Raw genomic sequence first — 14113 nt, 5'->3', positions numbered from 1 at the left:
GAGAGAAAATAAACTGTGAATGCTGCATATTGGAAACAAGAACAATGTCAGAAATATACAGTAAATCCAAAACTTAATTTTATCTGTTCTCTTCACTGCTGTTGAAGGACATTTCCAGCATGTAGAGCTTTTATCTTGTTAATTCAGTCAGCAAAAGTCCAAAGTGTATGGAAAACAAAACTCAAAAGATCTTAAGCTACCAATGAAACATTCACACACTTAGGCACAAAGTGACAGTTCTGACTTTCTTGCTGCATGAAGCTTTGAAGCCCAATATTTAAAAGTCAGCCCACTTCTTGACATAACAAAGGGATGTTGTAACTGAGAATGTTTTTGAACTCTCTGTCACATTTTTGAGTTCTTTTCTTCTCAGTTCAGACTAACCAATGGCAGGTCCATAGCCTTTCTAGTGTTTGGATTTCAGTATATGCAGCAGTACTGTGATCTGCTGGATTGAAAGCCAGGCTTATGATGCTCTACTGCATTAAACAGTCAAATCAACACCATCAGCTGTGCAGATAGGGTTTAGTAAATTATATCCTTTGGACGGAGGTCACAAAGTAGGGAAGGGTAGTTTTCCTCTGACAAAAGTATGGCAGAGCCTCAGTAGGTGATCTCATTGTTGACCCTGTTGGTTAGTTAAGGGTGCCACGATTTATATGTAAGTGATGTATAATTTTGAGTGTTTGCAAGAGGGTGATGGGAAAATTGGTACTGGCAAGATAATCTCTTAGCAACTCGTGGAAAAAAGTATTTCTTTTAAAGAAAGCTCACAATATGGGGTAAAGTTGATAATAGAGGCAGTGTTTGTACGGAGTTCCAGAACTGGACCCTCAAGGGGGCGATAGTTTCTACCACTGAGCTGTTTCACATCAATACTGACATTTGGTCATTAATTGGTAGGAAGCCTGAGGTTGTGAGAGAAACTCACTATGTTGCCTATCTCCAATGCCAGAACCATGTATGAAGTATGTGACAATTCCTCTTGCTTCAGTCCTCAGCAAGTATTGATTGTGATATAACTGTAAAGTTGTAAATTTTTAAATTTCAACCAGTGAAACGTGTAAAGCATTATTTTAAATATCAAATATGTCTGTACTCAGTCAATAACGTACACTTCCATCTGTTTATCAATACTAAGAAAATGAACATGCATTTTTTAACATGTCATATCAATTCAGAATCACTATATTTAAGGAAATAGATGTAATAAAAACAGAAAATTCTGGAAACACTCGGCAGACCAGGAAAGATTTCAGGAACAAGAAACAGACTGAACAGTTCAGGTTGACGAATCCTTGTCAGAACCGGGAAAGAGAGAAAATAAGTTTGTTTTAAGTTGCAAGGTGTGTTGCGAAGGGATAGATGGGGAACTATTGCTCTGATTTTTGTGAAGCAATGCTAATGGTACAAAGATTTGCTGAGGGATAAATTGGTACTTTGGCATGGACATGCATACTGCCCAGTGGGTTGTGCAGAGGAAGATCTCAAGCAAAGATAGCTGCAGCCAAGGCTAATGCCAACTGCCAACTGAAATGTTAATTATGATTTCAGGGCCTATGCCAAATCTCACTTAACCTTTCCACATCTGTAGTTATGAAGTTTATCACAGCACTGAAGGATTTCCACATTAAAATTGGGATCAGTAACTATTAGGGCATGATAGAAAATGTTAGAACAGAATTAATTTTTGAAATTCAAGGTCTGTCTTCTTCTTACTATTACACACATTTAAAAGTTTTTGGGACCCTAACATGAGCAAATGAGTTTCAAGGAGATGAACATCAGGTAAGATAAATAATAGATGGCCAAATCTTTTTTTCTGTATTTATCTAGGCTACCTAACAATAGCAGTTGGGACTGAATAGGTGGATTGCTGGAAGGGTCAAAAAGCGTGAAGGAATTAAGGGAGATTCGACGCAAATTGGATACAAGTCACTACACCGGTCATAACCTACATCATGAATGGCTTTGGAAATGCATCCTGAAAGCATACCATACCTCTCTTCCCTTCCAACAGCCACTTATCCCAGCATGACAAATTATAGACAGATCGCAGGTCAATCATTTGAAATGAGCTGCTTTGACGGTCTTTTCTACAGACTGAAGAAAGGCTCTTCACAGGCTGATCTTAGAACTTCCAATAAACATATCTGAAAGCAGGATACCAAGTGGTCACATGACAGAATCCTTACCAGAGTGACACCCTAAAAGCAATTATTGTTCATAACCACATTACACTTACTGCAATCTCAATTCTCTGCACTCTATTTCTTGATCCTTTCACTAAAGGGTACAGTTTGCCTCTGTCGAGATCCTTCATGATTTTCAAGAACTAAATCAGATCCCTTCTCAATCTTCTCTACTCTAAAGAGAATGATCCTATTTTCTCCAGTCTACCAACTCATCCGAAGTTCCTAATCACTGGAAACATTCCAGTAAATCCCTTCTGGACCCTCCCTACAATATATTTCCTACCAGAAATGAACACAGTACTTCTGTTGTGGCCAAACCAATGTTTTAAGGTTCATCACAATTTCCTTGCTCATGTACTCTCTGCCTTTATTTATAAAGCCCAAAATCCCTTTAGGTTTAAACCTCTGGTTTATATTGCCTCTCCTCATTCTTCCCACTAAAAATATTACATCTTATATTTTTCTATGTTATTTTTTTCTCATATATCCTTATGATATAAGATTAGGCCATTTGGTCTGTCAAGTCCATGTCAGCTCTCAGATCAATCCCATTCTCTCATTGATTTCCCTGTAATCCTGTAACCTATACTCTCTCATGTGTCAATCAATATCACCAGCACCCAAGAACCAACCCCCTCCCCCCCCCCCCCCCCCCCCCCCCCACACACACACACACAATCACACAATTCTCCTACAACCAACACTTGGGTTAATTCATATTAGCCAATTCACCTAATATGCAGCACACCTTTGGGATTTTTCTTGGGCATTATTTATTTATTTTTGTAATTTATAGTAATTTGACATCTTTGCACTGTATTACTGCCCCAAACAACAAATTTCATGTCATGTAAGTCAGTGATAATAAATCTGATAAATCTGATTCTGACATGATAGGAAACTGGAGCACCCGAAGGAAACCCATTTGGTCACAGGGAGAATATAGAAACTCAATGCAAACAGCACAGCAGGTCAGAATAGAACCTGTGCACCAGGAACTTTGATGGATGCACCACCTGCAGTGCTGCTATGTCACCTAGTTAAATTTCATCTACAATATATCCACACATTCCACTAGCCTGCCTGCCTATACCCTTTTGATATTTATTACTATCCTCATCATCATTTACTATGCTTCCAACTTTTGTCTCATCTTCTAATCTTAAAGTTGTGCATGAACAGCCATGTCCAAGGTATTAATATATATTAAAAGCGGTAGTTTTGATAGCGACCTCTGGGGAATACCACTGTACATTTCCCTCTAGTCTTATCACTACTTCTATTCATTGTGAATCATCAATGTGACATTGACTGTCTCAATTTTTTCACTTCCCTCACTCACTTTAATCTACCCACTTCTGTACTTGTAGCATTCTACTCACTAAGAGCCAACCTTAATATACCATCAAAAACCACAGTCAAGGGTGGTTCTGTTGTGGTTTGGTGAACTAACCTCTAACTTGCAGAGGCAAAACATTAGCTCTCAGAGTCCTCCTCATACCCAACCTCAAACCATTGTCTCCCAGACTGTCACTGATCTCATTTCCTTGTGAGATCTTCCTCCATGGTCTCCTCCTTCGGATCATAAGTAGGACTGTCCTGATGAACCAGTTGCTCCAGCCTGTTTTTGTCCCAGAGAAGTTATTCCTTCGACCCTAAATCCATCCCATTTAAATTTGTGACACTTCTGATCCTGTTGGCTGCTTTGATGATATGGGGACTCTTCTTCCTGAATGAAAGCCCAATCATCTCCGCTCCACCAACATAATCATTTGCATGACTGAACTCGTTATCGGATTGAACAACTTCCTTCAGATCAAGGTGCAGCCATGGGAACTCACTATGCCTGTATCTTTGTGGGATATGTGGAACAGTCCTTCTTTCAGTCCAACTCAGCAGCCCCCCCCCCCACCCCAGACATTTTCCTGCACATCAATGGCTGTATTGGTGCTGTTTTCTGACAAATTGAAAAGTTAATTACTTTTGCTACCAATTTGCACCCTGCTCTCACATTAACAAGATCCATCTCTGGCATCCCTTTCCCTTTCTGGATCTCTCTGCCTCCATCTCTGAGGATATTTTAGTGACCAATATCCATTAGAAGACCTCACACTCTTATATCAAGGTAGACTATACACCCTCTCACCCTGCTTCATGTAAGGACTCCATTCCATTTTCCAAGTTCCTCTATCATATATCTTCTCTGATGATGAGGCTTTCCAAAACATCTTTCTTTCTTCCAATTGTCGCTTTCCCTTTACTATATTTGACAGATAACGACCACATCTCCTATTTCCTATATCTCAGCTCTCAACCCCTCAGCTCCTCACCAGAGCAAGAATAGGGTTCCCCTGGTCCTCATCTGCCACTCAACTGGCCTCTGTATTCAAATGATGATCCTTTGCAATTTCAACCACTTTCAGTGAGATTTCACTACCAAACACATCTTCCCTTTCTCTCCCCTTTCAGCATTTCAAAGAGACCGTTTCCTTTATGAGCCTGCAGATTTGTCAAATTGCTATTGCGTGTAATTTAATGTGGTAAAATATGTGATGAAAGTAGGCAGAAGACTAAAGGAAAGCTATAACATTTTACATAAAAAGAAGCATATGCCACAAAAACAAAGCTGTTATGTAAGACATTAGCTCTAATATTAGCCAGCCCACAGTATTTTGTCAATTTTAAGGTACACTGCTTTAGGAAGAAAATAAGGTTCATGTTAACCAAATAGTTACCAGGAAAAAGAATGTTCCACATAAAGTATCTGGTAAATCCTCAGTACCTGCCAGTCATTCTCTATACCATAACAATAATCTTGATATCTTTGCTAATTCCATCACTCTTTATTTCTCCATGCCCCTGTCATGTAAGTTTAAATCCTTCAAACACTATCCAGTTAACCTCATTAAAGAGAGTGCTGTGCATCTGAATCAGATGAAGCCCATCCATCTAACAGCTAAATTTACAATAAAAATACAATTCTAGATTAAATTTGTAATATGAATTTTAATTGATAAATTAATACATCATTTGAATAGCTTCTTGAAAGCAACTTCAATAATAAAGTTTACCAATGGCTTTTATGAGCTTGCAGACTTTTGACACAACTGCTCAGGAATGACTTGATCCTTTACAACAGTAAAAATGATCAATAATGGCATGAATCGATATTGTAAAACTTCAACTGAGGAACAAAATAAGTGATCACTTTCTTCCTCCTCTTTCAGTCACACACAAAATATTGAGAATTATTCTCGATAAAGTTTATAAAAATGTTGTTTGCCCTGCCTTTCTGAGTATTAATGTTATGTATAGATTGATTTTTTTTTGACAATGCTCAGATTTATAACCAAGCTTCTACCTGCAATAATTTATTAACTTATGAACTTCCTGGGGATATTACATATGCCTAGGTGCTGGTTAGAACATTATCTAGGTTTCTATGCATTACTGTCGATAACCTCTCCGAGTTATAAATCATTGTATTCCCAACACAATAAACAGGAAGGTTACTTTAGGTGAAACAAGGCATTGATGTTGTGCTTTGCTAATTGTATGTGCCTGATTGGAAACTTTAGTTTTAGCAGAGAATTTTGCTCCTTATTGTTGAACTTCCTGGAAACATTTAAAACAAAACACTTGCAAGTTCAGCATTCAAGAATTTATTAAACTCTATTTTGATGAAGGTTCATGCACTAACTTCCAATGAAAATGTGGAGGCTGCCATGGAGGAACATGTTTCAAGATACCCAGAATAGCCAGGGGCCAAAGTAAAAGGGTGCATAGTATCTCACTTGTGACACTGGATGCCCTGAAGGAGGAGATGGGATGACTCATAATTGCAGGCTGCATCAATTCTGCAGCAGCTGGTGGTGTTCTGCCTAACCTCCTCTGATTCCTCTTGCATACTAAAGGAGTTGATGAGCAAGATCTGGATAACCAACTGCATGTTTCTTCTGCTGACCCTTATAAGATGCCCCAGAGGATGAAGTAGTGTAGCAATCTCTCTTACTTTGGCACAATTTCCGGAAGAAAAGTGGATGGATAGTAATTAAAGCATTGGGCCAAGTATCCCAGAAAGTGTTCCAACGTATCTCAAAAGTTATCTTCAAACCTCCAGCAGTACTTGAAGAGTAAAACCTAATATTTCTTTCAGCAGTGCTCAAAATTGTCAGTGATAGCTTATTTGGCTGAATTAGGTACTATTAGGACATAGTATTAGTTCAAATGCTGGTCTCCAAAATCCAGCTCTCTTAATGAGCATTTGCAGGCAACCTAAGTGACAATCATGCCTGTTCTCAGAGTAAGCTTCAACTCTTTTACAAGACAATGTTTTACACAAAGCAGAATTGAAACCAGGGTTTCAGCTTAATACCAGATGATGGATGTGAGTTATTGTTTTGTGTTGAGGAGAACCGAACAAACAAAAGTTTTTTTCCTTCATAATAATAATAAGAAATATAATTTGTGTTATGTGGCTGGACATTCAATTGCAAGGACTGAATTATATTTAAGCTTATTTAGACCAGAAAATTCAAGTTCAAGTTTAGAGCCAAGAGTAATGTGAATTAAATTCCAATTTCACCAGAAAATGGATTTTCTTTTCCCTACTGGAGCATGGATTTTAAATGTCACGTTGCTTAGAGTCATAGAACACAGAAACAGACCTATCAACCAAGCATGTCCATGCCAACCATTAAGCGGACATCTATACTAATCCCATTTACCAGCACTTGGTCTGTAGCCTTCTATGCCTTGGCTATTCGAGTGCTCATCTCGATACTTCTTAAAAGTTGTGAGACTGCCTGCCTCCACCACCCCCTCAGGTAGTGCACTCCAGATTCCAAACGGCATCAGTTGGAATTTGGAACTTCTTGTTCAACCTGTTTCATTCTTTGTAAGATCTCAATAAAGATGTAGAATACCGCAGAAGAAAAAATGTTGTTTATGTCTTTTTAAAATTTAAGTGAAATATCTTGTCAGTGCTGTAGAACAAAACATACATCACAAAATATCATAATAAAGCAACAAAATAAATAAAGACAAAGCTGAAATGTAATCATAGGGGTATTTGCTGAATTCTGGAAAAGATTACTTGCTCTCAGAATAATATCTGGGGAGTACCTCACACTTCTGCTTAGTTGTTGAGTGGAATTTTTGACTCTAATCTCATGCAAAAGGAGCTGAATAACAAAAGATCTTCAACGAGGTTCATCTAAGATTTTGCAGACTAAATATGCCTCAAACCTCGTATGGTTTTTTTCCAGTGATAACCTATGTTGGTAAGGGCAAATTTTAAACAATGCCCCATGTGTTAGTTTCCCTGTCAATCCTAATGTTTTTACTAAATGTTGATTTGTGCTCATTTACTGAACTACCTGGTGGCCTTTGGATTCTTTACTATGATGAGAAAACTGTCTCAATTTGACTCGATTCATATGTAGAACTACATGTGCTAAATAACTATGCAAAGAGTTGTCCATGCACCCAAGATCTAGCACAAACCATTGTCTGATTTTTCTAATGTTCACGTCATTACCAAATGCATACACTTTCTTCTTTCTGGTATATTAACACATTCTTCTTACAGAGGAGAAGGATGCCGTTACTGCCACCAAACACAAAGAGATTAAAAGTAAGTACTCTACCTCAATAATCAGAATTAATTTTGATCTGAAATCATCCTCTTTACCTGAAGACTATCTTGATAGAATTTTAATTAAAATATGCAATAGAGTTCTTGACAGTGATTTATGTTTGTGTCCTAATGTCATGAATGCCTCAAGGTTTAGACACAAGTGTTTTTTTTGATTTTGAACTAACTGGACCAAAACAAGAGACAATTAATCTCTCTTTTAAATGTAATGTGTCAAATGAGTATAAAAAGCATGACTAGCAAAGATTTATGATCAATGATAATGCTCAGTGCTAAAATCAGATGATGTTTGAATGCAGTTTGTGTTCTTTTCTAATATTACCTCATCTTCATTTGCAATTTACATAATTTGAATTCTTCACAGAAATTATTTTCCTATTTATAAATGACTTCCAGCAAAATCTTGACTAGAGGTAAAAATGATCCCTATCAATCAGGGAAGCGATGCCTGGAGAATACCATTTCTGAGAAAATAAATGCAGAATTTGAGAATTGGTTCCCCCTGGGGTGCATAGATTTAGTTGAGTGAAGTATATCATATCCATTTATTAAAATCTTTTAAAGGAAGTACTGTATTGAATGCTGTATTCTAAGGGACTTGTCAAGATATAGGCAGAGATGGTGTTTTCCATAGCTGGTGTGTCTAGGAGTCACAGTCTCAAAATCAGGCATTGACCATTAAAGACAGAGATAAGAAAAAGTTCCTTCACCAAGTGGGTATTGAATCTTTAGAATTTACAACTAAAGAGAGGCATGGAAGCTAAGCCACTGAATATAAAGCAGGAAAAAAGTACCAACATAAAAGATTGGCCATGATCTCATTGAATGGTGGAGTAGATAAGAAGTGCTGAATAGTTTACTCCTGCTTTTTATGTTCTAATAATCTTAGATTTTCAATAATTGCTTACCTGAGTGTTGGGGTTTTTTGGAGAGTAACAACCAAAGGGTTTCAGGACCAGCACCCAAACTAATAATTCTTCTGCTTCCATTATTATTTACCATGAGCGCCGCAACATTAAAGAATCAGTAAACACACATTTTGCCGCCTTTCCTTAAATTGTGACCATTTATTAAAGAAGCACAGAATATCTGGAATGATACACCACAGAAGAAGGCCATTCAGCCCAGCGACCTTGTACCATCTTTAAAACTTTACTTATACAGCATAGTAACAGGCCCTTCCGGCCCAACGAGTTTGCGCCGCCCAATTAAACCCATGTTAACCTACCCGTATGTCTTTGGAATATGGGAGGAAACCAGGGCACCTGGAGAAAACCCACGCAGACACTGGGAGAATGTACAAACTCCTTACAGACAGCGACGGGAATTGAACCCTGATCATTGGCGCTGTAATAGCGTCACGCTAACTTCTACACTACCGTGCCGCCCTGTCTCTAAGTGAGAGCTGTTAATTTGGTCCAATTTTATTTTCCATGGGCTTGTATATCTTTCCTTTTCAATTACTTATCCAATTGTCTTTTGAATGCTCCTCTTGTATCTGCTACAAGCACACTTTATGGCAGTGCACTCCAGATCATAGGAATGAATTGCCTTGTGTTGCCTTTGTTCCCTTTGACAATCATCTTAAATTTGTGTCTAATGGTTATTGAACTTATAGCCACTGGAAATGTTTTTCCTTATTTACTTTGTTAAAGCAGTTTCTGATTTTGAATAGTTTTTTCAAGTCTCCAGTTAATCACCTTCTCCAGGCTCTTTATATTATTGACTTCTCTCATTTCTGACACTGTTCCAATTAATTTCTTCTGCATCTTCAGCAATACTTTGATGTTCTGCTTAAAATGTGGTTCACATAACTGATTCCCATAGGAGTAGATCTTCCATTACCCTAAAATTACAGGTCACTGCGTCATTTAACCTGGGGCAAGTTTTCCAGCCTGAGAAAAGGAAAATTGTGGAACTCTGCATGGTCCTTTTGTGGAGTCCACCAGTGCAGCAAAGGGACAACTGCAGTCGACAAGGCAGAAGATGTTGCCACTGGCTTAGAATTTCACCAAATCTGGAAACCTAGGTTTCCATAGGGATACACAGGCAAGTCCTGATATTAACATGTCTAGAGGTGGAGAATCCATAGCAATACTCAAACAGAAGTCTAGGCAATACTTTAGAAATATTTTTCCAACTTTCTGTATTCTCTTCATATTTTAAGATACCATAAGCCTCAGTAACAGACTTCTCATCCTGCTCTGCCACATCTAAAGGTTGGTATATATACAGACCCAAATTTCAGTTTCCTCATCCCCTTTAAAACTGTGTCATACAGTATATATCACAATTCCCACTTCTCCCTTGCAACAGGTATTACACTAGCAATATGTGATACCTTGTAAAATGTTCTGTTTGGGATCTTGGCACAGGAGGACCTCTCCTCACAAATGTTAAAAAAGCATTACTTGAAAACAAAAAGATAATTGGAAATTGCAGTCAGAAAAGCTATTAAAGTGCTGTTCAGAAAAATACTAACAAAGAGTAGTAATAAGAATGAGTTATTAATAATTTAAATCAAAATGATATACAAAAGAAGGCTTCATCATTTGAGCTAGTGAAAAAGCACTTCAATTGAAAACTAAAATGAGGTTCAATCACAAAAGTAAACATAAGCTTCGCAGATTTACTGCTGGAAAGTTAAGAGAGAATATGAGATATAATACATTCCTTTTCACCATGCTAAAGTTCTGCTCAAGGATTAAAAAAAGCAATTTAAATCCTTATGGGTAACTTCAATTGCATATTCCCACCAGGGTGACAATTTATAGGTGCCCACGCAGCTGGTCATTCTATCTGAGCTCCACCTCCAACATATGCAGAACTTAGACTAGTGAATAGAGAATTTTATTAGTCTTCGTGTGTTAGTGCTGTTAAAAATCAGGTTGTTCTGCTAATTTTATTTTCAGAAATAAAACTTCAATTGTAGAATCTATTAAGATTAACTTTCTGGGAATATTTAGTCCTTTACCATTTTATATTCACTTTTTGAACTAATATAGACCAGCAAACAGAGCACAAAATTGTTCCTGCTCCCATTTGTCAAGGTCTGCTTTCCTGTTCATGACCCACCCTGTTTCTCGGTCATGTATCCACTGTTGTACGAGTGACACAAAACGCACACTGCATGGTGATTGATGAACTTCTGCATACCAACACATTTACAGGCCTATTGGATGCAAAATACCTAGCATGGAAACGCTCAATCTAATGTCATATACACATCAGGTTCCCTTTATTGTTAATCAATTTTCTACTTGCATTCTATCACATGCCTCTAACAAACACATGCTGTGTATTTGAATTTCTTAATATGTTAACAAGTTCATTTAAAAGGTTCAACATATTTAATGTTTCACAGGGGTCATTTTAGGGATGCATATTTTCTGGGGATTGAATGCTCATTTTTATTAATTTATCTACAACTTTCACCAGTATTCCTCAACATGATTATAGTAACACCACTCATCATTACTGTAGCTGTAGTTGAGCAGTGAAATTGAAGCGAAGGTTACCTGGTTACTTAGGAAAAAATATGTTGTTTATTTGTCATGGGGCTAAAGGTTACAGATTACATTGAACTGTTATAGCTCCAGTTGTTAATGATAAATTAAAAGGTGTGCTTTGCTTCTCTTCTCTAGAACCAGAAATGGCTTCCAAGTTAAAAGCGGCTTCTCCATCTCCAACAATAAAACAGGGTAAGTAAATGTTTCTACACAAGGAACATTGACATTTATTCCTGAAAAGGCCAGAGAAAGCTAGGTTTTAATGGATGAAGACATAGTGGCAACTATGGATGTTGACATGAAGGATCTCCTGCATGTTGTCATGTGGTGTTGTTACAATTAGGGAATGAAGACCTTTTCTGTACAGAAAGCTGAAAAGTGTTTTCCTTTGTGAGGGCTTATAACAACATGTATGCCATCGATTGTGCTCTGGAACTTGGGAAAACTAGCAATCCTGAAAATACCCATTGTCGGCTTGCTGAGATTCCAAAGATGGTGAATTTCCCTGCTCTTCAATAAAGTGGACCAATCACCTGACATAAATGCCCTCACTGCAGCCTGGCTGATATTACAGGTTTCATATGTCTTGGAAAAGACAATAATAGTGCCACAGAAGCAGTGGTGGGTACAGGTGACTGTGGGAGTAGGATCTCATCAAATAAGTAGCAAAGGTCACCTGAGGTAGAGTCCAGGGTAACAAAGGATGTGTCGTCAACTATTATCAAAAAAAGTGAATGACTCCTTGTTCCACTATGCATACACAAAAGTCCTGGCCAGTTAGTAAACAGGTAAGTACTGGCAGTTCTGTTTGGAGCAGTAAAATTTATCCATTGTGTGTGTGATGTGTGCAAAGAAGTAGGAGACACCACCTGCTGGTGAAATCTACCACATACAATGCTTTTTCAACATGAACTCCTTGATTATCAGATATAATATCTGCATCTACTATTTTTCTATCGGATTTCTTGTCTTTCTTTAATAGAACAATAACATATGTTTGACATTTCTATTCCATCTCTTCATTTTTGTTTACAATAGAGAAAGGAAAGCATTGAACTACAAAATCAGCAGCAAGTAAATATTGCATATTAATGACATGGCATCTACATCATAGGCACTGGAAATTTTTGCTCAAGTTATTTTTAATTTTTTGCCACTCATGGATGCTTTATAAAGTTTTATTGTTGGATAATTATATTTTATTTTTCTTTCTCTGTCTTACCACAAGATTCCTGCCATCTTTCTGTTTTTGTTGAGAAGGGCATCGATGCCAACTGCACTGATTGATCCCCTCACTAGTCTATGACTGATGCACTTAACAGCCACAGTTACTCGCTGTCCATTTTTCCATCTTGTTGTATCTTCCTTGGTTAGTTCCTCACTGTTGGTAATAATCTGCACCAGTGCATAGGACCAATTTATTAACAGTGATTTTATGCTAAGCCTCTCATTGACTCATTCAATAAAAGAAATATTGCATACTTGAAAAAGCTCCAATGTGATCTGAATATTTGCTGCTGTTAAAAATGTCATTTTAAATAAAAGTTCAAGGACAGTTCGAAGTACATTTGATTTAGTTGAAAATAAGTCATTTGAACAACTAGCAATATTCTTTACAATCTATATTTGCTAAATATTACTAATATTTTAAGGTTACCATAAATTTAGATTATGGCTTAATGTAAATGTTTGAAAAGTACATGGACCGGTCTAAACAATAACACATTGGAAGCATTTACACAAGTATAATATCATATAACAATATCATCAGTGACAGAGGTTCATTTTTAAACTTAATGATAATTTTACTGGCAGGATATTTGCCATTGTGATGTATCGTCTGTTGCACAAACATAAAAAACATTGAATATGTAACAAAAGCAGGATGATGTAAAACCTTACAAGGATCTCTGTCGGAACTACAAAACTGATACCAAAATTTACATGGCTAATTACCACGTTCTCTCAGCAAAAAATGTAGCTTTTTTTATTTTAGAGGTCTGCTGTGTTTTATAATTGTGTTTTTTGGAAAAATATTATATTTTAAGGTATCTAATTCTGTCTTTCCATTTTAGAGTCAGTTAAAGCAAAGCCAATTACTCCACCAAAGGAAACGGGTAACTATTATTTATATTCCCTAATTTGTGATTCATATGCAGAGCAACTTTCAATTTGGTTCAAATAATTTTCTACATACCTGAGTTTTGAAAAGTTATTGACAAAATATGTCCTGTAACTTGGCAGTGATTGATGCCTGCCATTGATTGTGAAATGAACAGTGTAGTCCAAACAAGGATATGCAAGTTAAATCCTGAATTCAATGACAGATACGGTGTTGAAAAAAGGGAATAGAAATGGAGAGGGTACAAAAAACTGGATTGTGAAAAAGAAACAAGACAGAAAAATAAATAAGAATAATATTCAGTTTTTCACGTTTCACAACTAAAGGTCCATTGAATGAGGTACCACTTATGTAATGATAAATATTCAGTCCCAGAGAGTAATTAGCACTTATTTCATTGATAAAATTACTTAGATTAGGAATAATTTAATTTAATTTTTCTGGGGCAAGTTTTCTTATTTTGTACAAATACAGTTCTTAATGCTGCTCAACAAAGTTAAATGGGGAGCCAGACAAAAGAAACCATTATTGTAAAGCTACTGAAAGAGCAGCCCCTATTTAATTTTTAAAATCATGAATCTGCTCCGATCTTAATTAACTATGGCAATGGTGGTGAGCATGGGTAACATTC

The 14113-nt window shown here is 37.0% G+C and overlaps 1 protein-coding gene across 1 annotated transcript in view; it reads left to right on the top strand.

The window, feature by feature from the left end:
* The window catches only part of trdn (triadin), a 106074-nt gene that overhangs the window by 83810 nt on the left and 8151 nt on the right, over positions 1-14113 (top strand). The window contains exons 12-14 of the mRNA XM_052024908.1: positions 7786-7830; positions 11496-11552; positions 13436-13477. Of these exons, the coding sequence (XP_051880868.1) occupies positions 7786-7830; positions 11496-11552; positions 13436-13477 (144 nt within the window). The remainder of the gene's footprint in view (positions 1-7785; positions 7831-11495; positions 11553-13435; positions 13478-14113) is intronic.

Source organism: Pristis pectinata, chromosome 10 (assembly GCF_009764475.1).
Source record: "Pristis pectinata isolate sPriPec2 chromosome 10, sPriPec2.1.pri, whole genome shotgun sequence".
In the NCBI taxonomy this organism is placed as follows: Eukaryota; Metazoa; Chordata; class Chondrichthyes; order Rhinopristiformes; family Pristidae; genus Pristis; species Pristis pectinata.
This window is presented reverse-complemented; position numbering and strand designations above follow the sequence as displayed.